Genomic DNA, 25759 nt, shown 5'->3' on the forward strand with positions numbered 1-25759 from the left:
CCATAGCCATGTTTTATAAAATCAGAGAAATCTCCACCTTAAATCTATATAGTCCTTGAGTGGATGGTTGCAAACCAGCTCCAGACACGGTTGGCTGAGACTAATTATTTGGATTATCAATGGGGATTCAGGCCAGGTTTTGGCACAGAAACAGCCCTGGTCACCCTGCATGGTGACCTATGTCAGGAGAGAGACAAGGGGAGTGTGACCTTGTTGATTCTCTTTGATATCTCAGCTGTTTTTGATAGTATCCGAAATGGTATTCTTCTGTGATGAATGTCTGAATTGGGAGTGAAAGGTACTGCATAAAAGCGGTTTTGCTCCAATCTGGAAGGTCAATTCCAGAAGGTTTGCTTGGGGAACATTGCTTGGCCCAGTGGATCCTCCAGTATAGGGTTCCACAGGTGGCAGCTTTGTTTCCCATTCAACATCTACATGAAACTGCTAAGTGCAGTCATCTGGAGTTTTGGAGTGTGTTGTCATCAGTATGTGGATGTGTAGATCAATGCCTGTGAGGTTGAAGGCTAATAAACAAACTCAATCTAGCTTTCCCCTTGAATCAAATTCCCCTAAACTCCACCCTAGCCAATCCTTCAGAAGCAGGAACAGTCTCCTCTGCTTTCAGCTCTTCCGTCTGGCTTTTGGGGTGATGATACTAAGCCTTTGTACACGAGCATTTATTTTTGTGGTGTGTACTCACCTTTTTTATAAGCGATAGAATTTGGAGGCTTATAATAGCAGAAGCTTTTGGGGTGTTTTTTGTTTGTTTGTTTGTTTTTTGTGAGGCATCCTGTGCCCCTTTAATAACAAAAAATAAGCAACAGGGGTGAAAGTAGTGTTTTTTCACATAGGCAATTGGAGATGAAATGTTGACTGGTGTTAAACATGCTTCAAAACACATAATACATGCAAATGACATAGATGGTGTCATTCTGAAGATAGAGTGAAATATGTAGGAAAAATTGCCGTCTTCCTCTCCCCAATTTTGGGAAAGGAATAATAGTCTTGGGTTACATAATTAGATTGATTTAATGGCATATTGAGGTGGCTATATTTGGTAGAAATTTTTCATTTATTAAAACCATAAGATAAAACATAATATAGAAGATCAAAATTGCAGTATGAAACCGAAATGAAAAATAAAACCTGGCAGTAGTGCAAAGATTTAAAATACAGTTAACATATTTTATTGATGAATTGCTGTTACAGCTGATATGGTATAATGTAGTTTTGTGAGTGTGTGTGGATAGGTTTCACTGTTGCTCTGAATTGAGTATAATTACTGTGTACAACTTCCCTTTTTGATGCTTCTTTAATAAATGCTAAACAAAATTGGAAAAATTAATTTGAGTTCACAGAATACTTGCAGGATTGTTAACCTGACCACTGCTTATGTCAGAAATTCTGAATTGTAATTAGCTTTCTTAGGAAACAGGCCTAAAATAATGGAGATAAATGCACATGGTCTCATATTGTCACATGCAAAAGTATGAAATAGTAAGCATAACAACAAAATAATATTTGAATGTTGTCTTTCCTATGCCAGGATGATTTTCTGTGTGGTGATTAAAACTTTAAACAGAGTTATCATCTTGCAACTTTTATAAGTTATTACATAATTCATATTATATGGTTTTGTCTTGTAGGATTGGTCATACAAGATATGCGTGCAGTTTTCTAACATGTATGTGCTGGATGTACCAAACCACACCAAATGTGACATTTATGATGGTGCTATGGACGATGTTATTCTTGTACATGGAACTGTAAAAGATTGTCAACTGGGTCAGCGTTACAGTGCACCATGTATTTTACCTAAAACCTGCCACCAGGTAAGAGTATTTTTTAAAACTAGCCCATAATATAGTTCAGCACTGGAAAGCAAGACGCACACATCCCACAAAGAATGAGAAAATAATAATAAAATAAAAGTATATAAAAAAGAGTAGACATTGCTGTTCCCATTTTTAATGGACATAGCAACATTTCCATATTTAGTGTTGTATTTGATGAACACTTGATCTACTCTATACAAACTTTAAAAACAACCTCCCCAAATAAAATTAATGTCCCCTCATTGCAATTCACAAAATAACTCAGATTGGAAGCTTGTATTGCTGTTACCTGTGGTAATATCATGGATACCGTCTGATGGATGCCTGAAATACTTGTACAACCATGGTCCACAGAATACCCATCATTGTAGTAGAAGTAATAATTGTGGTAGAAGAGTAGCAGGATTTAGAGATTTCTGTAAATTTTTCATCGCTACTTGTACCAGATAAGTTGTGAGTGCCAAGTAACTAGTGAGCAGCCCCAAGTATTCCAAGGAGTATGATTAACAGACAAATGTTACAAATCCTCCCCTTAGCACCACTAGCAACAGGCAGCTCCTACCTATTTCTCATCCCAATCTGTGCTGGAAGGGTGGAATATCATGCTACTGTCTCTTGAAAGAGATGTAAGGGACTGTTGAACAATGCTAAAATGCAGTAAGAGTGTATTTGGGGGCATAAAGCCCAAACATGTCCACTGACAATTTCCCTTGCGTGTGGAAGAATGTGCACACTGACAGATGTGGCTCAACTATAGTTTAGTATTTCCTAGAAGGTATATGAACACAGCCTGCTGGCTGGGAATGGTGTCCTTCCACCAATGATGAAGAACGTAATTGTATAGCTCCCAGGATCGCCCCAGTTAGGATTATATGTAGCACCTTCTGCATTAGCCCTAGATTTTTGTGAACCGCCCAGAGAGCTTCGGCTATTGGGCGGTATAGAAATGTAATAAATAAATAAATAAATAAATAAATAAATAAATAAATAAATAATAAAAAATAGATGAATGAATTCTTGTGATTTCAGCAATAAGTGTTATTATGGCGATATTATAGGTACAAGGCACTGCATCCGCAACAAAACTGCTAGTTATACGAACTACAGAGCATGGAGCACGGAAGAGTACTGGAACATGTAGTAGTATTTGCCAGTATCATTCAACTCGGAGACATGGTGAGAAAGCAGTTGGGAACCTTTAAGCCATAAAAGAAATTAAGCAAAGTACAATAGAAAATAAAATAAACAAAATTGCTTCTAGTTCACTTGTAGAGCAATTATAAAATCGGGCTACACAACTTACATGCTAACTGCATGGGTCCTCATTGGGTGTTCAGTTGCAAACAAAACATAATAAAAGCTGCTCCCTGTTTATCTGTGTAGTTAGGGAGTTATTGACAGGTTGAGGAAATCCCTCAAATCAGGCCTGGCAAACAGTGTGTTTGTTGTAAGCTTCACAATGGCAGGGGTGCCTGAGAAGATAGGTGATGATTGGCAGCCATTTCAGAAGATAGGAAGGAGAGTTGAAAATCAGGGTGATGCTTCCAATCTGCCACTGACTAATTTAGCAAAAAAAAAAAAAACAGCCTTGTCCTGTGGCTTGTGCCCTGCTAGTTTCTCTACAATGGAGAAAGTAGTCTTTCAGCAGATACTCACAAAGAGATAGATGGCCTCAAAGGCAGGAGGATTATCAAATGGCTGATGGATTAAAATACGCAGTAGCAGGCATGGCACATAACATTGTCTAGTTTAGTATAAATCCTAACTACGCGGTCATTATATATGTAATGTACAATATAGTGCTGGACTGATGGAGAAAAGGTAGGGGGGCCATAATTAAGTCTATACGCTCAAGTGCCAGCCACCAACTACATTTAGCAAAATCACACCTTTCCCAGTAGCCTTTTCAAAACAATGGCTGGGGCCTTCACAAAAAGTAAGGCGCAGGTAGAAAGAGAAGCCCGATTTTGTTCGGACCTCTTTGAAGGACACCTACATCACCTCAGACAAGCCCCAAATCTCCCCAAAGGTGCCCACATCATTCTACATTGAATGCACATCCTTAGCTGTAACTACTATTTTATATGAAAAGCACAACTATTTTTATCTTAATTACTGCCCATCATTGCAATTTTGTAATATTCAACCTATTATTAGAAGCAGAGAATAGTTTTAAGAGAGGTGATAAAGTTGTTATTGAGCCATCATTGCATACTAATTTTTCGTCTCACAATCATTTAATTGTACTTTGTTAAGCAAGCTCTTCTATTGCCCTAGTTCTCCTCGCTATCCCACCCACCATGCTCTTCTCCCAGGCTCCAATTATGTAGCGTATAAATATTTCACAAGTGGAACAGTTGTAAGGAGCTAACTGGAATTCAGAAAAATGAAGATTCTTGCTCAGATTTTCCAGCTTTGGCATAGTGGTTCTTCTACAAGGAAGTCTCACGCTACAAAATCTTAGTAAATAAAGGCACAATCCTATGCATGTTTAGACAGAAAAAAGCCCACCTCTGAGCATGTGCCAGCCACCCTGGCTAGCTGGGACATGCTGGGAATTTTAGGATTGTAAATGCCTAAGGACACATTTAGACAGAAAAAGATCCTACAATTCCAAGCATTCTCCAGCCAGCAGGGGACTTTTTCCTAAGTATGCATAGGATTGCACTTTAAAGCTGTTTTGTCTTAGCCATTTGAAATGTTTTAATTTACTCCTCCCCACTAGGTTAAATTATCTTTTAAAAGTAGTTGTAACAACTTTTAACTGCTTCAAAGTAATTACAAAAGTAGTTCCCATTACTTTTATTAAATTGTACTTAAAATATTTTGGGTTAGTAGTTGCAATTAAATGATTTTTAATGTAGCCATGCCCATCAACTGGAAAATCTGGTCTGGGTAAAAATTTGAGGCACTGTTAGTGCAGTGTTCTGCTATATATTATCGGTAGGAAGCAAAGAAAAGCATATTTTAAATAACTTGCCACTTCTCTAGTTTATAAACACAGGAGAAGATTTTAAGAGATTGCTTACAGACATCTCTATTTCTAACAATTGTTTTCTAAATTCTCAGAAACAGAACAGGATGAATGTGGGGGGAAATTTATTTTAACATTCTGTAGTAAAATCAATAAATAAATGACAGGCTTTTTAATGTTTTTTTCCGTTGAATTTACAGCCACCATGGGACACATTTTTGCATTGGACGCAGGGAGTCACAGTACAGTATCTTCTGATTTAGTAAGTATAAGTGTATACTAAATGTAAGCCAAGTTAAGGTCTTACATCTTGCATGTAATATTAGGTATTTAGTAAGATTTTTCATGAAATTATATTCAAAACACTAGAAGTTATATCCAGTTTAAAACAATTAGCTTGATCACACCCTATTGTTGTTGTTTTTTAATTTCCCTTGTGGGAAATTCTTGTGTGACCACAGGATCACCTTCATTTTGTAACTACAAAATCAGTTATTACAATGACTCAGAACAGAACGCACCATAGTGTTAAGGTGTTGGAGAAAATAGCGACACATACTTAAATCTGATGGCTTTTGTTTCACTACAGAAGTGGCTAGTCTGAAAATGTATCAAAATTGTCTAGTCTGATTTATTAAATTGCATGTTAATGTAAATAATGCAGCCAAAATATTCAAACATGTGGTTTTCCTATTACACAGGAGTATACATATTTGAGCTCCCAAAATCCCAACTTGAGAAGAGTTTAATGCGGATTCCCCATCATGTTCCACTACCAAAGAGCAAGAATATGAGATGTTGTAGAGAAACAAGGCATAGACATCAACTCACTATGGAACCAGTTAATTGTATTAGTTAGCCTTTTTGCAAATATATTTTACCAGTTTTACAAAGATTTTTAGACAAAACTGCTAGTAAAACAGCAGTTTGGTATATAAACATAAACGGTTTAAACTGTTTAGGAGTGTTGGAATATTTGATGTTATTTCAGTTTATAATCTGTATAATAAATTTTGAACTGATTTTATGCCTCAGAAAATTTCGGAATATTCAGATCAATATAAAGCAAGCACAATGCCCATTGATATTATTTCCCATCTTAAAATCTACATATTTCTATTAACTGGTTGGTATAAACAATACAAATCTTGGTTTGCAACTAAATAGAGCTTTTTAACAATCTCGAGCAGCCCATGTTCTTTGCATCACAGAATTATTTTTCCTTTAAAGGGATATGTGCTTGAAAGATGGGCTAAAAATATTACTATTAAGAACTTGAAAAATAGAATCGGCTGAATACCACTTCCCAATCCACAGTGGGTTATGACCCTCCCTGCAAAGTTTTTATCTTTCAGGGCAGGGTGGGTGGGTAAATTGTATGAGTGCAACTGCTCAACATTTTTACTTCTTTCTAGCATGAATGATTTAACACAGCAGCAAAACAATTCCTTTGCTGAAGAAACCTGTTGCATTGTTTTAAAGAAGAGTCCGTGCAATACTCAACTGTTCCCCAAATTCGTTTTTGTTTTCTTGAGGGGATACTTCAGGATGGTACAAAGATGTTGTGACTGGGAAACCATTTACCTAAGCTGCTGGCAATTTCCCCAGGAGTAGAAGCTATATAAGTTACAGATGGTTTCTGGAACTATTTTGCAGCAGCCACATGCTTTCCCTTTTACCTCTTCTCTTTTACATCTGATAGAGCCTTCTGATACAGGTGAACATTGATTTGAAATTCAGGCAGCGATACTTAAATGAACACTGTATTTTCAAAATGTTAAGAAATGAGGAAAGAATAGAAATACCAGTATACATTTGTCTTTATTTCTGTATGCAATGTAGTATTAGGCACATAGCTTGGGACACTTTCTAAAATAAGTCATTGGCCATTGTTTAGAGTATCCTTTTGGCTTTTAAATACTGGTCAGGAAAACAAATGATGTAAAAATAAATGAATACCTTTCTATTAAAGAAATAAAAATGGATTTGCATCTAAAAGTGCAAGAGGTGAAGTACTTTAACCCTTCCACCAGACAATGTGGCAATATACATTATATTGCTTCCGTTTGAGAAGGCGGTTGGAATTTTATGACATAGAAAATTATAAATTACAATTAGTTTCCATAATCACTATATATATATACACAAGCCAGGTATGAAAAAACTGGTTTAAAACTTACAAATGAAAAACTTCACACAGATCAAAACAGTGAAAGTATAACAATTAACATGCTCAAGTGCCCAATTTTGATATTTAAAGATATTATACCTTTAAAACACATGAACTGTAATTACATGAGCAGCATGGGCATTTCATTATATTTAGTTGATTTGTCAAAAGGATTACAGTGTTTTAAATATGAAGATTGTTCCAAAATGTTTAATTTTATAATGCTCTGAATTAAAGTACATCTTGGTGAATGGGTTAAAAAAGTAGGTGAGTCACTTAAAAATACACAACAAGCCATGTGCACTTCAAAATATTATAGTGTTTCACCTGTAAGGTATTGTTTCAAGCAAACAAGACTGAACAGAACGTATGGCTTTACAATAACATCAATTTGTCAACTAAGTTGTAGCAATAAATACTTAAAATCTCTACCAATAGACTTACATTTGATCTGGTTTAAACAATACAGAAAACAATTACCAATTGAAAGCCTGCTGTAAAATGTTGAACACCAAAAATTATTTTTAAATCATTGTTTTAAATCTAAAACAACCAAAACATTTAAAGGGCATTGCAGTTGAACAATTCTTTGCCAAACTGAAAGAAACATGGACTTCAGGATTTTTTAGGGTGAAAAAATTATGAAAACTGCTAAATACTTTGGTCACTAATTGTCAAATAGTTATGCCTCAAATACATTAGAATTGTGTATTCACTTTTTTATAAAACTATTCTTACAGCCATTTTAATTATAGTATCACTACTATTGTTACTTGGGTGGCAAGATCTTATTTCACAGGCCACCCATCATTTAGAACAATACAATATAAACATACGCAAAAATTTCTTGGTATTTCTCAATGTGCAATTTTTACACTTATGAATTTCTGTACAATGTCTTAAAATCTAGAATATAAATGTTGCTGGTCCTGATCCCTTGTGAAATTAGTGCAGCAGTGACTGGCTCCAATAGGCTCTAGATGAAATCCTCAAGAGACACAAATCCTTGGGTATCAGTTCATAATCTTCAGCCAACAGCAGTCGAGATCACATATCATACAGGGCCGTTAACAGATGCCTCTGCTAGAAGAGCTTGTTGATCAGTCCTGTGGAGTGGAGTTAAACAGAAGAACTACAGTAAGTGTCACCTGAACATGAAAAAAAAACTGTAAAAAATGAAGTTAACAGATAAATGTTAGGACTATACAGTTATATGTTATTAAGCTTTATTTCAGATGGGGCCAATGGCTTTGCAGAATAGTTTGAAGGAAGAGAGCTTGCACAATGTAAGTGCACTAGAATTCCCAGGTGTAAGGAGGAAGACTATTAAGAGCAAGAGATCTTTGCCTCCCAAATTCTTCTGTTGCCTTGAATTGCTCAGTTTGTGGTCACAGATACCTGAACAGTAGAGCTGGCCCTGCACAAACTGCACTATCTGGTGGCACATCTCCCTTCTCTGAGCTGTGAGAAACTGTAGGGCCAAGCGCTTACTCAGGATTGGTTTTCTTTGGAAGATAATCACTGTGATAGATACAGGTTGGGTTTAGGTGGTGGCATGCAACTTCATCAGCCAAAGTCCACATCACATAGGGAGTCAGCAAGCACTCTTAACATGTTTACATACACTAAGTTCATATACTCCGTTCTATTTCCCATTCTCTCTCAAAACTGCCATCTATTGTTCTTTTTACATGCATTGCCCCTTTCCTGCTAGCTAGAGGGGATGGGAATCCAGATGCATCATTCCCAACCTAGGGATGAACAAATCTGTCAGTTTGGTTTTGTTCAATTTCTCATTTTCCAACTTTTATTTTGTCCTGCTTCTGCATCAGCACAAACATTTGTGTACATTTTAATGTGCACGTCTCCTAATACATACTGTAATGGGCATAGTCGGTTACAAGGCGTCCATTTCACAAAAGATGAACTAGCGATGCTAAAAGAAAAATAATTTGCTTCACAACCAAACTACAAGGCAAAGGTGGAGTCTGTGCCCCAACACAACAGCTATTTTGTAAATGGGTACAGCCCACAGCAGCTTTTGTGATGGTGCCCATGACACTCTCAAAATTCCAAATGCGCTCACCAGCCCAAAAGGACTCGTGGAGAGGGGAGACCTGCTGCTAAAAGCTCAGCATTACCCTGTACTTCAGGCTCTTTTCAGTTGTCGGACCCAAGAGTATTTCTAGGTACGAAGGTTTCCAGTGTTGTCCAGAAGTTCTTAATTAGTTCATTTGCAAGCTGGGCATATGGTAATATCTTCATTCATGTCTACTATCTACCTGGGACACCTTTCCCTGCAATTAATCCCAGTAAAAATCAAGCACCAGAAGCTTCTGGCTTCAGTGCATGACCCACCCACCCCCACATGTACATTTTACACAAATATATTACACAGATATATTTATCTGGCTTGTAGTGATGGGTAAATGTGTTAGGGTTGGCCCTAGTTGCTGCCTTACAAAGTTGTGCATTGGTGAAGAAAGCTGCCGAGGCAGCTGTAGGTCACATGGAATGAGCAGTCAAGTGTGAAGGTGTGCAAGATGTTGAGAGTCATGTATATGGTAATAAAGGCCAATTGGGATGAAGAACTATTAACAGTGAATTAGTACATATAAAAGATTTGACCTTACAGATGTGGATTTTGAGTGCCCTGCACACTTCCTACTTGTGCCACTTCATCTCAGAGCAGTGGGTGGTGATAGGGTGAGAAAAGAAGCACTAGCTCTTGAGAGCAGTGAAACAAGAGTTAATCTTTGGCATGAAACGGAAGTTCCAGGGGTGGGTGTGTTTGTGTGTCACTGTCCTTAGTGAAAGACAAAATAGGGTCCAGTACTGAGAGGGCCCCAACTGTGAGATCCTTCTGGCCAACCTTCATTGTACAAGTACCCCACCATTGTTTTTTTTTTTAAAAAAAATCTAATCCCTTCAGCTATGTACCTCCTTCCTGTGTGTATGTACATGCATGCAAGAGAGCACTTTTGTGACATATTTGTGCATCTGTGCAAAATACCATATGGGAGTTGGAGCCCTTGCTATTTGTTAAATCTATTTTTTAAAAAACTTTAAACATTTTTTAATTTTTAACTGCACAGGAGCTATTGTGGAATGTGTTGTGTGTCCCATGAACTGTCACCCTTACCTATATATATTGTCAGTTTCCCCTTTTTTCCCTCTATGTTGTCTCTGTTTTCTGTTCATTGTGTTCCTGCTGCGGATCAGATAAATCCGGTTCTAAGGAGTGTGTTTATGTTTCTATGTGAGTCAGAGACACTACTCCCAACCATCCTTGCACTCATTGTCCTTGAGCTTTTCCTGCCATTTTTAATCTTGGCTCCACCTACAGTTGCCCCACCCTCTGCGTTAGGCACCATTTTGTTGTGGAGATGGTTTGGACTGAAAAAGTGAGTGGTGTCAACCAAAAATGCAAGAGATTTGTATAATTAGGCCCCTAAGTAGGGTTTAGCAGTCAAGGTCCTTGTTATTTAAGAGCTACTCAATCCAAAGGAGGGAGGATGGGCAAAACCCAATGAGATGGCAAACATTAGGGTGCCTGACAGGAAAGCAGAGACAGGAGATCTTCCAGGGGTTCCTTGAGGTCATTCATAGATCCTGCTGGGGCAGAAAATACAATTTTGGTGCTATGTTAACCCCTTTCCTGGCCTGGAATGGCCTGTTCTGCCTTTGACCAGCTTGTCAAAAAGGTGCTTCCTGGTTTGGCGCTTTGGGTTCTGGCAAGACATATGCTCCCCTGGAAACAGCCTCGAAGATGAGGGCAGAAAGCTGTGGTTCACTGGATTTTGATGTCAGCTGCAATCTGACTGAAGTTATTGCCTTGGAAAGTAATAGGAAAAAATCTGTGTTAAACAATCTGTCTTTAGAAGAATCTTCAGCTTGGGTAGAATCCAACGATTCATTCTCATCAAACTCGTCGTGCAAGGATTGAATGCTTATGACATCACTCACTCTCCCATCCAGATGGGGCCCTTGTGTAATAAAAATGAAGGACTAGCAAAGGCTTGGTTAGAATCTTCTGAGGAATATAAGAGAGCCTAAGATTTAGTAACTAAGGTTTTATGCTTAGGCACCTGTTGCTGGCTTTTCCTTATGCATGATTAAAACAATGCTGAGGAAGAAGATGGAGGTCAAAGGAAAGTAAGCAAGTAATTGAAATTAAAAGGTAGAGGAAATAGCTTAGACTTTTGAGAGATAAAGAAGGAAGATCTCCAAGAGTAATGACTGTACTGGGTGAAGGTAGGGAAGGAAACTGGAGATGGAGCTTGAGGATCTGGACTGCCTAGGCAATGAGAGGAGATACTCTTTAACACTTGGGTGCCTCCATCACACCAAACCAGAAAATGTCTTGATTTTAGTGCTCTGCGAGCTTTTCCAGCTAAAGAGTAATGTATAAATAAATAATTCCATTAGTAAAACAAACTACAAATGTGAAAGTATTTTGGAAATAAAGACCTACCTCTGTTCCAGACTGCTGCAAGCAGGCTGTGGAGTGATAGGATTTTCTTCTCCAGCTTCTGTGTTTTCCTCCACCACATATTTACAAGAAGCATCTTGCGAGGTAGACAATTTTCCTTCCTCACTAATGAAGAAACAGATTACTGTTTCATTTGTGTTTTAAACTTTTGTATAATCATGCATTTATGGGAGGCTTGGGGAGAAGGGGTCCAGAGGTCACATGCAAACAGATTTTAGAAATATGATTGAAACATGGAAAACAAGCACAAGGTTGTGGATTCTGTTCACATTAATCACTGGCATCAGTTTATATGTTCACTTAAAAAAGGAACTGGACTGGAAAAAATGCAGGATGTAAGATTACAGAGTAAGAAGAGGAATAAAGAATGTACATGGTGCCCAAAGTGAAAAAACATTAATTATCCTTTACTGTACATACCGATAGGATTTCAACACTCTGAAGCCAAAAGTGAGGGGGGGAAAAACAGAAAAGGAATATAAAAAGACGATCAAGATTTTCCTATAAAAAAGCCCTTGGACCAAGCCTATTTATGCAGTGACCAAAGTAATAGTGGTTTATTACACACAATTTATCTCTGTATAGTCTGAAGACACAAAATGCCGTTAAATTTTTAAAGCTAAGCAAGTCTCAGGCCTATTTCTCACCTAAAGCAGATGAAGTGGTAAGCCTCTCTCTGCAGGTGAGGTTACACACAAAATCCATGTAACCTAGACTGCTACCGTGGCATGCTAGTTTTGTATGAGGACATTTTTTAAATTTGGGGGTATGGAGGAAGGAAGATTTAATCATGTGAAACACCACGTGGAGTTTGAAGTGGAAAAATCTATAAGCAAGTTTGCTGCCCTATCTCCTGTTTGTGAGAACTAGGACAGTTTCGTAAGCAGCACTGTGTAGAGTAGCTTACACTTTTTTCTTTTTTAAAAATACATAAGGGCCCACTTCCACATGAAAGTGACAACACTTGCTTAGTTTACATATGTCCTGGATGAAGAGCAAGTGCTAAGAGATAACCCTGCTCTGGACACCAATACAAGAAGCAGTGACTGGCAGTGCAATAGGATGCAAGAATCCAGCCTATGAATACCTGTTTTTAAGAAGTGCAACTGCAGGGCACTTAAAGCTTATCCGAAGAGAACCCCAGGAAAGAATACAAAACTGCAGTGGGTGGAGAAATTTTAAAACTGGTAGGATTAACTTAGAAGAATAGTAAAAGGTGCAAGGGTGAAGTGCAGTGCAATCTCATTTGTAAATATTTTTTATTTTAAAGAAAAAGCAATAATTTCAAGTTTAGGATCACCCCAATCTGCTCTTACGCTCTATTAAGTTCCATCAAATTCAAATACAACTTCTGGAATCAGAATAGTAGAGTTAGAAGGGGCCTTTAAGGCCATCGAGTCCAACCCCCTGCTCAATGCAGGAATCCACCCTAAAGCATCCCTGACAGATGCTTGTCCAGCTGCCTCTTGAAGGCCTCTAGGAGAGCCCACAACCTCTCTAGGTAACTGGTTCCATTGTTGTACTGCTCTAACAGTCAGGAAGTTTTTCCTGATGTCCAGCTGGAATCTGGCTTCCTTTAACTTGAGCCCGTTATTCCGGGTCCTGCACCCTGGGAGGATCGAGAAGAGATCCTGGCCCCCTCTGTGTGACAACCTTTCAAGTATTTGAAGAGTGCTATCATGTCTCCCCTCAATCTTCTCTTCTCCAGGCTAAACATGCCCAGTTCTTTCAGTCTCTCCTCATAGGCCTTTGTTTCCAGACCCCTGAGGGTCATCATCATTTTAAAGTAACAAATTTTTGAAATAGTACAAATTCAGAGAGACTCATTGTTAATTCAGGTTTTGAATTGGATTATGCAAACAAATACCCATGTTAGCTGGTTAATAAATTCAAGGTGGCTTACAACATGATTAGAACATTAGAACTAATTTTCAAAACTAGAAAGACAAACTCAGAGTTGAAAAATACAGCACATATAGGATTAAGGCAATATTAAAAATCCTCACTACAACCACCACCACCAAAAAATTTAGTCACTGTAGTTCACAGAAAACAAGGCTTAGATCATGGAATATATTTATAGCCACAATCAAGCCACACTTTAAACCTTTTACTCTTTTTTTCAACGAACTCCCAGTTTTGTCAGGGTGCAATGTTGTGCTACATTCTTAAATGCTTCTAAAATTAAGGATGGAATGTTAGGCCACCATTTTAAAGATGAATGTAATATAGACCCACTCTCAGTGAATCAGAGCAGAGTTTGTTTTCTCACCTTTTGAAGACAGCAGTTTCAGTTTTTGCATCTACAGTAAGGCTAAGGGTCTCCTTCATGCTGCCATTCATTACTGTCTCAGTCACCTTATCTGCATTTTCTACATCATCTTCTCCATCAGAACCAGCTTCCATTGCAACACTTCCTGCGGCTGGAAAAAAATTGCACAAGGGAGATGAATAATTGCCAATGGGTTTATTGCTGTTCAGCTGAAAAGGCTCTCTGACCAGTATAGCTAAGACCAAGAAACACAGCATCCTTTTGAGCAGGAACTATGCCTGTGCAAGCGTACAAGTTCAAAAGGATCCCAATGATTGGTTTTCATACAATTCTTAAACTGGATATTATTAGCCATTTTTGCAGTTGTTCAGTCACAAAATATATAATTGTTTATAAGAACAGGTTGCTTACCTGAAACGTTAGTTCTTTGAGTGGTCATCTGTGCATTCACGCATATGGGCTCTGAGCCTGCGCGGAACTCACTTCGGGAAACTTCTAAAGCGGAGAAAACACTTTTGGCGGGAACTCCTCCCTCACCATACAGTGCACATGTCACCACGTTCCTGCTCCTCTCCTCAGTTCTCTTGAGACCGACATCTCGGTCCCATAGCAAGGAGGTTAACCACTCAGTACCGACAATAAACGTCATCGACACCAAAGTGGGGACGGTGGGAGGGTTGTGGGAATGCACAGACGACCACTCAAAAGAACTACAGTTACAGGTAAGCAACCTGTTTTTCTTCATCGTGGTCTCTGTGCATCACACATATGGGTGATTAATTAGCTCACTTACCGGAGGTGGGTAGTTGATGATGGTGTTGTATGTCAAAATCGAAGACAGAGCTGCTCACCCGAAACTGCAATCAGCTCTTGCTTTGACATCCAGCCGGTAGCGTGAGATGAATGTCGGGGGTTGAGACCAGGTAGCAGCTCTGCAGATATCTGGTATAGAGATTCTCTGTGAGAATCTTGTAGAGGTTGAAACAGCCCTAGTAGAATGAGCTCTGATGCCTTCACCCAACAGTAAATTAGACAGCTCATAACACAACTTAATGGTGGCTATGATCCAGGATGCAAGACGCTGGGAGAAGACTGGTTGTCCTTTCCTGGGTCCTCCGTAGCTGACAAACAATCTATTAGATTTGCGAAAGGACTCAGTTTGAGCTTTGTCTTGTTTTGCCTTGATCCCTGGTGAGAAACGTTGGAATGGTCGGTAAGCGAAGAAAGTGGAGAGTCTGAAAGGAAGAACTTGAAACTGGAACTTATCTGTCCCGATCACAAAATGAAGAATTTTTTGGTAGATGTCTCCTATGGCAATGTGAAAATATGCATCCTTCAAGTCCACAGATGCAAACCAGAGGCCTCGATGAAGCAAAGGTAGAATTAAAGAAAGCGTGGTCATCCTGAATTTCCTGATCTTTATGAAGCGGTTGAGGTCCCTCAAATCCAGTATGGGCAGAAGTCTGCCGTCTCGTTTCGGTACCATGAAATAGCGGGAGAAAAATCCTTCTTCCGCGCAGAAAGGAATTACCCTCTCAATTGCACCCTTCCATAGAAGAGTGCAGGTCTCTGAAGTCAGAACTTCTGAAGGACGGGTAGATCTCACGGTACCGATGGGAGGGAGTACTTCGAACTTGATAAGGTAGCAGCATTGGACTATGTCTAGCACCCAATTGTCTGATGTGATTGTCATCCAATTTTGAACGAAAAGGGAGAGCAAAGTCCTGAAGGGTCGTGTCTGAAGATCCGTAACAAAAAATTTGTCGGAGTCAAAGACGCTTCTTTGGACCCTGGTCAAATCGCTGGTGGGGTTGTTGGGAGCGATTGTATGGTTTTTGACTGCGAGGTTGCTGGTATTGAGAGTATCGCTGTACCCTGTCGAAATACTGACTTGGATTATAGTATGGTTGAGGACGGGACCAGTGTTGCTGTCGAAATGGAGGCTGAGGGAGATGTGGCGATATGCCCATCTTCTTAGCGGTAGATTTGGCCTTTTGAATTGCTTCCATAGTGTCATTTGTGTTAGAATTAAAGAGCCCTTCTCCGTCAAAAGGGAGATCCTCGATACGGGCACGAGCCTCGGGCGTTAGGCCTGATCTGAGCCAGGCGTGACAACGTAGTGCCCCTGTCCCTACCATTGCCTTCGCCTCGCAGTCCGTGAGATGACGTGTTGTATTGAGCTTTTGGCAAGAGAGGTGTAGGGCTTCATCCTGGAATATTCTAGCCAGCTGTCTGTGCTCCTCTGGGAGATGATTATAGATAGCGTCCATCTTCTCCCAGAGGAATAGCTGGTACCTCAACAACATGGCCAAATAGTTGGCTATCCGGAGTCCCAAGGCAGCAGAAGAATAGATGCGGCAACCGAGTAAATCCAAATGACGTCCCTCCTTATCAGCAGGGGAAGTGTGGATCTTCTGCGACCTCCCCTGCGAGGACTCAACAACTATAGAATTGGGCCGTGGATGGGTGAAAAGGAAGGAAGCGTCCTTTTCCTGGACTTTGTAAAGGGACTCCAGTCTCCGTGATGTAGGCGCCATTGTAGCTGGTACCTTCTAGGATTGTTTTACAGTGTGGAGCAAAGTTGGTAAGAAAGGGATTGATACTGAGGTGGCTGCTTCAGTGTATACAGCATCAAAAACTGGGTCCGAGATCCTCTCTGAGGGTTGATGTGTCTCTATACCCAGTGCCTGCGCCATGCAGAGAATCTGATCAGAGAAATGGTAGTTGCCTTCTGATGGTGAAGCCCTGTCCTGAGTTGTGGTGACATCTGTGGGTGACTGGATAGAAGGAGATGTTGAAGAATATGAACTGGATTCAGAAACATAATCCTTAGAGGAATAGGGAGAGGTTGAACGGTAACAATTGTCTGACACCGGTCTAGTTGTTTGCTGCTCTGCTCCAGTATCCCGCGTCTGGGTCTGACGATCAGGGGATGGAACAGAAGAGGGTACCTCTACTATACGCAATTGAGAGATATTACTAGCTCACTCTCGATCTCGCAGCTGTTGCCTTTCTGGTGGCGGTTGTGGAGGGGCCATCAGAGTAGGAGCAGTAGATGATATCAGTACCGATCCTCGGTGTCAATTCAGTATCTCCTGTCGTGGTGGAGGTTGAGACAAAGAAACAGAAGGTGCTGATCGATGTCGAGGAGAGGATGGTAAGTATCGAGGGTCATAATGTGACCTTCCTGCATACGGATCATATCCACTGCCCCAAACAGGATACTGGTAAAATAGACATGGTGGAAAAGACCAATTTGAGTATGAAACCCACTCTCTTGGTGGTGAACAGTGATGGTCCCATTGGTCTCTAGTATAGTACTCTCGGTCATGTTGAGTATATCTACAGAATGAGGAGATCTGTCTCTCTGTTGGTCTCGAGTGTGAGATGGGAGAGAAGAGCGTGCTGGTGATAAATCCCGAATCATGCTTTCTGAGATCGATGTTACCGGCGCTAGTTCTTGCCTTGGTACCGATTGTCCCGATCTTCGTCCCAACATGTCCAATCTCGATACCGACAGGTCATCAGGAGCCACCGGTACTGAGGGGGGACATTGCGGAATCAGCAACTCCAACAATGGTGGGGGAGTCGGGATCTGTATTGTGGCCACTGAAGTCAGCGGGAGAGAAGACGACTTGGCCTTCTTCTTCTTCTTCCTCTTAGGCTTATTGCTGGGCTGCTGAACAGAGCGAGCCTTTTTCGCAATTTTTTTGGCAGTTGAGATTGCCAAAGAGCGTCCTGGTGTTGGAGGATCTGAGGGGTTTAACGCTGATGTCGACATAGCTGTTGTATGTGCAGACTTGGCTTTGGTGGGTTCTGTCACCTCTAAAGCTCGTTGCCAGAGAAGAGAACGCAGTTGGTCTGTCCGATGACATTTGGTCTGTTTTGTGAATTTTGCACAGAAGCGGCAAGTTTCGACCACATGCGACTCTCCTAAACAAAGGAGGCACAAAGAATGACCATCCGAAGGTGGGAGTTTACTCCCACACTCTAGGCACTTTTGAAACGGGCTCTTAATGGCCATGCGGTCAAGGTACGTTAAGGTCCAGGTTATTTGAAAGAACGTATTCTCCCCTATGAGCCTGCCCGTACTTTGAGATCTTCTGGAGAGGCCCTTCTTTTAGTCCCACCTTCTTCACAGGCACGCTTGGTGGGAACATGGGATAGGGCCTTCTCGTTGGCTGCTCCGGTGCTCTGGAACTCTCTTCCTGGGGAAGCTAGGCTGGCCCCCTCCTTGATGGGCTTTCGGAAGCAGGCTAAAACTTTTTTGTTCAAGCAGGCCTTTGGAGAATAATCCAGCCCTCCATCTATGTTAATGTTTTATAATTTTGTTGTGTATTTTTTAATTGTTTATGGTTTTGTTTCCCTCCCCCCCCATGTATATTTTAAACTTTGTAAGGCCGCCTTGAGGCCCAGCATTGGGCAAAAGGCGGGATACAAATAAATATAATAATAATAATAATAATAATAATAATAATAATAATAATAAGGTTGCAAACAATTAAAGTTCTATGAAGAGATATATATTTACAAAAGGATAGTAGTTGGGGTTTGTTTTGTTTTTTTAGACAAATATATATGATGAGAAAGAACAAGAAAAAATATATCAATCGGCACTGTTTTTCCGTAGAAAAATACAGAAGTCCCCAGTGATACGTCCGTCCAGAATGGCGGTCAAAAGAGAACAGAGGAGAGGAGTGGGAACCCGGTGACATGTGCACTGTACAGTAGGGGAGGGGTTCCCACCAAAAGCATTTTCCCGAAGTGAGCTCCCTGCAGGTGCAGAGCCCATATGTGTGATGCACAGAGACCATGATGAAGAACAGCTATTTTAATTAAACAGTCTCTAAAAACCCCTTTTTCATTTTTCAGTCTATTTTGCAACTTGGATCCCTTTAAAATAACTGGCTACTCACATCTGAAGCCACAATAAAAGCTTTTATGACCTTCTATGTCCATATTAGGCAAGCAATTTGGAAGAAATCCAACATAACAGTTTAAAATTACATAATTTCAGGTAGCAAACCAAGATTTCCCTATTTGCAAGTTGTGTTTCTGCATTATTTCAGGGCTCTTACCTTCTGGTTGAGTTGCAAGTGCAGTTACATTTGCACTCAGAGGATCCATTGGCTCTGTGTTGGTTTCCATCTCCACAGGTGAGTTACTTCTTAGGGAATCTTTTGAACTTTAAAAACAAAAATGGAAGCTACCATGAGTTCCATTTTCAATCCTTTTTGACAAAAGGAGGAATATTGGTAATATATTTTAAGTACAGGTCCTCAGTTCTGTACCAAAAGAGTAAATGCCTCAACATTTGTGCTGATAGTTTAGGAGTACCATTCTGGGATGCACTTGAGTAATTCAGAAGCAAATGAAAGGAAACAGAACATAGAGAAATATGTAAGACTCTGCGGGTATTTATATGTATTAAAGGATCGTTTATTTCAACTCTCCCCTTCAAAATTAAGACAGGAAGTTAAATGAGATGGGGGTCAGGGTGCAAGATTACAATTACAATTATATTTGGGACATTTTAATGCTGTAGTCAAAGACAGCGAAGGAACTGGGTCTGAAAAGTCACCATGCTACTGAGGAGTACTGAAGAGTGCGCTTGGGAGTGGGGGAATCAACGTGTGTGTAGTCATTTGGCTTTGGGGCTCTTCCAGCCCCCTCTCAAGATGGTAATAGTAAGCAAGTCTCTGGATGAAAAGTACCATTCAGACAGCCTTCTTTAAGCTGCAGATGATTTTTTTTTAATCCAGGAAAACAAATGTTTGTATGCTGTTTCTAAATGGCTAAAGCTATTTGGGGAAACTGGAGTATTGGGGTGGGGAAAGAAGAGTGAGAAAAGTGTTGAGACGGAGGGAAAGAAAAGACTGCAAGAATATTGGTGCTATTTGTTTCATTCTGCCACCTGAAATTTACTATGGAGAACTGAAGCTAGTAGCCTCCATTCAAGTAAATGAGGCAGGGGTAATGCTTTCTTTTGTTAACTGTTCACCTGCAGGACAAATTTTATCTCCGAAAGTCCTACCAACATATGCAGTACCTTTCCAACTTAACTCATAAATACTCTACTACAAATTCACTCTAAAAAGCACAACTTAATGTTAACAGTCAAAAACAAAATATATGAAAGCAAAGAACATCTTAGATTCTTCTTTCATTTCATCTACAGGTTTTGGAGGAAGGCAATACTTTCCTACCTTAGAGAAGACGTGAACTCTGAAAAAGAAGCCCAGCCAGTTTCTTTTGCTGGCATAGGTTCTTCAGTGCTCCATACATCAGACCCAACAGAATCTAGATTGGTGCCATGTGTGGTTTCCATAGGAACATCAAAGTTAGCTGACCAGTTAGGTGCTAGAAAGATTGATATATGAATAGTGTTACACTCTCTGAAATGAAAACCTGGGAAATAAATCTGCAACAGGGTAATGGATTTTTAAGATAATAGGTTAAACTACGGATCTTGGGGTTCCTCCGTTATTTAAACTAAAAACCTTGCCAGTTGTCCTACTGTTAAGAGAACTTTGTCACTGTTGCTAGAGGCATTTGCAACCAGTCTTCCTTCCTCTGTCCATACCAGAGATTGAACACTTCCATTCTGATTTATGGAAGAGTTCTGTGCCATTTTAGAACTTGCATACACATGCACCATTTCTCAACAAAGACAATGTAGACCTTGTTAAGGAACATATAAACTATGATTTCCTAAGCACAATATCAGAATGTGAAACTCCCCAAACCCGGTTATTTTAATCTGTAAGTCTTTTGTGGAAGCCATATTTGGATCTCCCCAAGCCTTCACTCCTCCAGAAGTATTTCCTGTTCCACACATTTGAATGTACCCTCCAGCTAAGTGCTGAATGATCTTTAAGGGCTAGACTATGTAGTCATATACCTGAGGTTCTGATTGAGAGTTATCTGTGTTTAAATCCCAAAACATTAACCACACAACTTTTCACATCACTGGAATTGCTTTTGCCATTGTCAACTTAATATAATGACCATGCTATTGCTTACCCTGTCAACTTATCCAAAAACAAACAGAGGCAAGTAGACTCTTCTTGCTTTTAAATTGTTAATGTCAGATTCTCCACTGATCAGGTGAACCAGAAGATGGGTCTTTGCTTTAACAGTAGCACTGATTTTAAATTTTATTTTATTTTATTGCTTAAAAACGGTAAGGAACGAAAAATTTGAGCAAGGCCAAGGGCTTCCACATTTGCTTTTTATAGTTATTATGATAGTGACAGTTGGCAAATTTCGGTATCTTAATGGGCAAAGTTGTGGGCACAAAAGCTACCTACCTTCATTCAAGTCTACTTCCATCTTGTCTTCTGTATTGGTGCTTGATTCGAACAAGTCCTGCTTCGTTCCATCCTCTTCTTCAGAATCTGTACTCTCTTCACTGTCTGTACTGCCTGAGCTTTTTTTAAAAAATGAAAGAGACATAAAGAAGGATTATTATTTCTATCTCAAGGGATTCTCTTCCCTTGCTACCTTGACACACCACTTTTCTAAAGATAAACATGAAATAAAAGTGCCACAGGGAGGACTAGGAGGAAGGGAAGATGTCTGACTGACCTTTCTATTTATTATTTATTACATTTCTATACCACCCAATAGCCGGAGTCAAATGATAAGATGCCAAAAGATGAACCCCCAAAAAACAAATTCTCCCACTGAAATCAGAGACGGAAGTTTTAGTGGAACTAAATAGTAAACACATTAGGACTTTCAGACCTCTTTGAACTTGAAATTTAAAAAGCTGCATGCTACTTCCATTTTGGACATTGCTACAGACGACAGAATTAAGTTTTAAACAAGACAGCTGAGTTAAGACGCTCTTACTTGAGCATGCTACTTGGATAATCCCATGCAACAGGTCAGGACTGCAATACCTGATGGGATGCTTCTCACAAACCTGAACATACCAATCAACCGGGGGGGGGGGGGGCTCCGAGGGAGGCTTGGAGGATGGTGAAAAGAGAGAGGGCCTTCTCAGTGATGGCACCTTGACTATGTACTCCTCAATGAGGCCCGCCTGGCACCAAGATTATCATTATTGCAGTTGTCTCAACAGGTCTAGTATTTCACTGAAACTGTTTTTAGCTGTCTAAATTGTTTTACATTTTGGACATTAAAAAATTTATGCTGTAATTTATGCTGTATTTTATTACCTTATGAATTGCTGTAAACTTCGGCTATTGGGCAGTATAGAGATGATGATGTTGATGATGATGATAATAAAAATAACAACTCTCACTGATGTGGCTTATCCTTCCCCTGGCTATTCCTGGATTCACTGGCATGCCTGGAATTTCAGGTTGTGGCAATAACCAGGAATGTTTTATATATTACAATGTTGAAACTCTAATCACATGTAGACTCTTACATTAAAGCCCTTACAATCATCATCAATTATAATAATGGATTGCCTTTGATGAGTTCTTGGAAACTTTATCTGGTATGGAACTTAAAAGACTGGTTGATGATGAGCGTTAATGACATTTCTTTCATCTGCATTTTAGATATAATTCAAGATACTCATTTGTATCTACACTACCCTAAAATGTTTGAAGCCAGCATATTTGAGAGCAAAGTTTGGGTAGAAAAGAAAGCAGATACTCAGTGTCTTATCATTTGTAGTTGGGCTTGTTTTAGTTAACAAATGGTTAGGGATTTTTTAATCTGGCGTGTTTTAGCTGTTCTTTGTGAACATTTACAGGCTATTCTATATAAGGGAAGAAGTAGGATAAAGAAACTTAAATGAACGGGACTTCCATTCCTGTGAGGAACAGCACAAAGTTTTCCTCCTCCTATGATTATACAGGGACAGGCCTGACAACAGGAGTTGGCAATCAGGCAAGTGCTAGGGCTGCAAACCAATTTAAGGGATGATAATCTCTACCATATGCAAGATGTGACCTTCTACCCTGCCAGGAATCACTAGATATCAGAGGCTGGGAGTTGCAACTGTGTCTGGACTACTTGCCATCCAGAGTCAGTAAAGTGGCGGACATGGTGGGATAATATTTATAGTCAAGGCATTCACATTCTACTTCAGCAAACTTTGACTTTATGGTAGGATAATTAATTTGGATTTATTTCATTGCTTCAAGTCTGGCAGCTGCCAACTATTTAACCAATCCCACCATTTAGCAGCCAGTTGCTGCTCCTACAATTCAACATGGCTCCCTATCCCTAAGTGCCAAAGCCACTGTTACCTACCTCCAGATGGAGAGGAAGATGGAAAAAAGATGTATGATGTGACTTATCCAAGAAACAGGGAGAGGAGAGAGAGAGAAGCTAGAGGAAACATGGATATGTAGCATCCCCAAATGTTTACCTGCTGGTGATGCACAGGATACCAATGAGGACAAGACAGATACATTCACTGGTTTGCTTTGTCTCACCTGCCTGCCCAATCTTTCCCTTTCTCATTTTGTTCCTTCCCAAACAGTAAGCTCAAATATCTTAGTTCTGCTGTCTCACAAAAGTCATCTTATTCCATGCAAGACCCAAGACTGCATGCATTACTTTGCTTCTTAATAGCATCTCTCCTTGTCACTTATCCTCATTTCTCAGTGACACCAGCTGTTTCTTGCAGATGCTGCATGAAGAGTTTATTTGGGGATGCAAAGAAAGGGTTAAAGGAAGATTATATGTCTATTATATTGTATGAAAGGCTCATGGATTTGCAAGAGGTGTCCTGTGCTCAGGAACCTAGTCCTGTTGGGCATTTTTGGAAGAATTTTGTATAAACGTATTTTTTATTGCCTGGTGCTCTAGCTGGTATTCCACTATTTATATGCTGCTTTTCAGAACAGAGCCCTTCCAAGGCAGTCTGCATAAAAATATTTGAAAAAATAACTATTTTACAATGCATGTAATAACTATGTACATATCAGCCAAACATTAATCCATTCAAATAAGATAAAAAAGAATACTCTACATTCTAATGCAAACAACGTGCTTTGATTATTAGAGCTAACTAGTTCCACAATCATGAAATTAAAGAGATTTTATTAAGTTGTATTTATGAACAGATTCTCAATGCTGCTAACATTAGCAATTGTTTTATTATTATTGTTTTAACTTGATTTGGTCTGTAGAGGATCTTCCGAATAATAACTGGCTTCCTTAACAGTAATGTAGTGGTACAATAATGGAATAAAGAAGGGCTAGCACCAAAGACATGAAGTTGAGGGAATCCCACAAAGACCTAGAGCAGGCCTTATGCAGAAAAATGCCTCAAAAATCTGGTCTAGCACATCAGAAAAGACATACAAAAAAAGCAAAAATTGTATAACGCTAAAATGGGAAAGGGAGAGACAACAGCTCAGTCCCTGTTTGTTCAGAGGATCAAATCAACAATAGTATATCATACTGATTAGTGCTGATATGTGCTATATATTCTTATCAAAGCATCTTGCACACCTTTATCAATGGTGGGCCAGATCAGAATGTAAGTATGAACAGACTGAATTAGAGTCAGAACATGTTTCTTTGGTAGTTCAAACAAAACAGGCAAAAAAACCCACCCCACCACATATACACACATGTATTTATTTGTTTTTGTCATCTTAAAATTACCTGGATCTTCTCTGAGATTCTGATGTAAAAGCAATATGTTTTTCTTCCCAGATATCCTCTTCATCAGAACCACCATCATCAAACTGCTGTATTCTCTCCTTGCAGCATGCCTCAAACAAAGCGATATTGCCCTAAACATTTTTAGAAGCAATTATGTGTAGAGGACTAAGAACACCACTGACAAATACTGACCCTCCTATTCGCTACATGCTTATGTCAAGCCATATTAATTTTGAAAAACAGATGAGGCATGCCTCTGGAAAAAGTATACACATGTATACACATCCAAAACTAGAAGGAAAAGATAACATTTTCTATGGAACTCTCTCTGTAAATTCAGGGCTTAAGCAAAGTTCAAACTGGGAGATTTTATGATGTTGCCACTCACTAAATATACCATTTCAAATTTTCTCAGAACATATACTTCAGCAAACCTATCACCAGTTTCTAGGTGACAAAGACTTCATTAGATTTGTGGTACGTAAGAGGAAATTATTATAAAACAGCATTCTGCCTGATTCTTCTCAACTCTTTTTTATGTGTAACAAAGGGATAAACAGCTATTAGCTGCGGCACAGGTTCTCAAGAACCGGAAAACCCGAACATTAACTTTCAGATTCATCTGGGCTTCTGTGCTCAGATGGTCTATTTCTTGAGCCATTTGAAGGGCCAGATTCATCCTGGGTATGTTTGGGGGGGGGGGGGGGAGGGATAGATTCCACTTTACTATCCACCTTGATCATTGCCCTTCTCACCATTGTCATAGATGGGAAGAATCAACCCACACATAAAATACATACACACTAAGTTGACAACAGTCAGTGCCTGAAAGTCAAGAAGTACTGCATGAGAGAGTCGCCCTACTTTCCCTACAGAAAAATAAGAGTCATATCAGACAGTGGCCTCTCTTCCCAAAGAAAGAAGCACCTGCTGGATTAAAAGCAGCACCAGTGACTCTTCCAATGGTTTTAGCTAATTTAGCACTGATCTCAAGAATTGGTGCCAACTTGTCTGAAAACAGTGTGGACCCTGCTGTCAATCTATGGTCTCGGAGTTACAAACGGAAAGCCCAGAAAATTATTTTGTAAAAATGCTGCTCTTTAAAAACACCACCACCAAGCGCAGCAGGCTCTTTCTCTTTCTTTCTCCACACACACACAAATGATAATAGTTGCAGGAATATACTTACACTTTCATTTGTATTGAGGGTAAAATTGATGTCTGATACGCGATCAAAAGAAACGCTGTGAACAAAGTACAAATTTATGCACTAAAACAAGAAAAATGGCATTCCAGATGACATTCTGAAATATTTCACTTTCTGGCTTTTTATATCAGAAACAGTGAAAGTACTTCTACTAAAAGTTATCTGAAGGAAGCAATTTTGAATATTGGTTCTCTTACAAAGACTGGATCT

General features: G+C 39.6%; 2 protein-coding genes across 8 annotated transcripts in view; one reads left to right on the forward strand and one right to left on the reverse strand.

Moving 5' to 3' along the window:
* The window catches only part of LOC134393371 (sodium/hydrogen exchanger 10-like), a 55908-nt gene extending 50350 nt beyond the window's left edge, over positions 1–5558 (forward strand). Inside the window, exons 24-27 of the mRNA XM_063118399.1 lie at positions 1647–1832; positions 2894–3011; positions 5010–5071; positions 5511–5558. Of these exons, the coding sequence (XP_062974469.1) occupies positions 1647–1832; positions 2894–3011; positions 5010–5071; positions 5511–5558 (414 nt within the window). The remainder of the gene's footprint in view (positions 1–1646; positions 1833–2893; positions 3012–5009; positions 5072–5510) is intronic.
* A 1053-nt stretch (positions 5559–6611) lies between these two features.
* PPP6R3 (protein phosphatase 6 regulatory subunit 3) overlaps positions 6612–25759 on the reverse strand; it is a 71638-nt gene continuing 52490 nt past the window's right edge. For all 7 annotated transcript variants that reach the window (XM_063117054.1, XM_063117052.1, XM_063117053.1 and 4 more), the window contains 8 exons: positions 25532–25586; positions 24343–24473; positions 21054–21172; positions 19950–20103; positions 18822–18928; positions 13744–13894; positions 11454–11576; positions 6612–8085 (listed from right to left, as the gene is read on the reverse strand). In XM_063117054.1, the coding sequence (XP_062973124.1) occupies positions 8034–8085; positions 11454–11576; positions 13744–13894; positions 18822–18928; positions 19950–20103; positions 21054–21172; positions 24343–24473; positions 25532–25586 (892 nt within the window). In that variant the 3' untranslated portion in view covers positions 6612–8033. The remainder of the gene's footprint in view (positions 8086–11453; positions 11577–13743; positions 13895–18821; positions 18929–19949; positions 20104–21053; positions 21173–24342; positions 24474–25531; positions 25587–25759) is intronic.

Source organism: Elgaria multicarinata, chromosome 2 (genome assembly GCF_023053635.1).
Source record: "Elgaria multicarinata webbii isolate HBS135686 ecotype San Diego chromosome 2, rElgMul1.1.pri, whole genome shotgun sequence".
In the NCBI taxonomy this organism is placed as follows: Eukaryota; Metazoa; Chordata; class Lepidosauria; order Squamata; family Anguidae; genus Elgaria; species Elgaria multicarinata.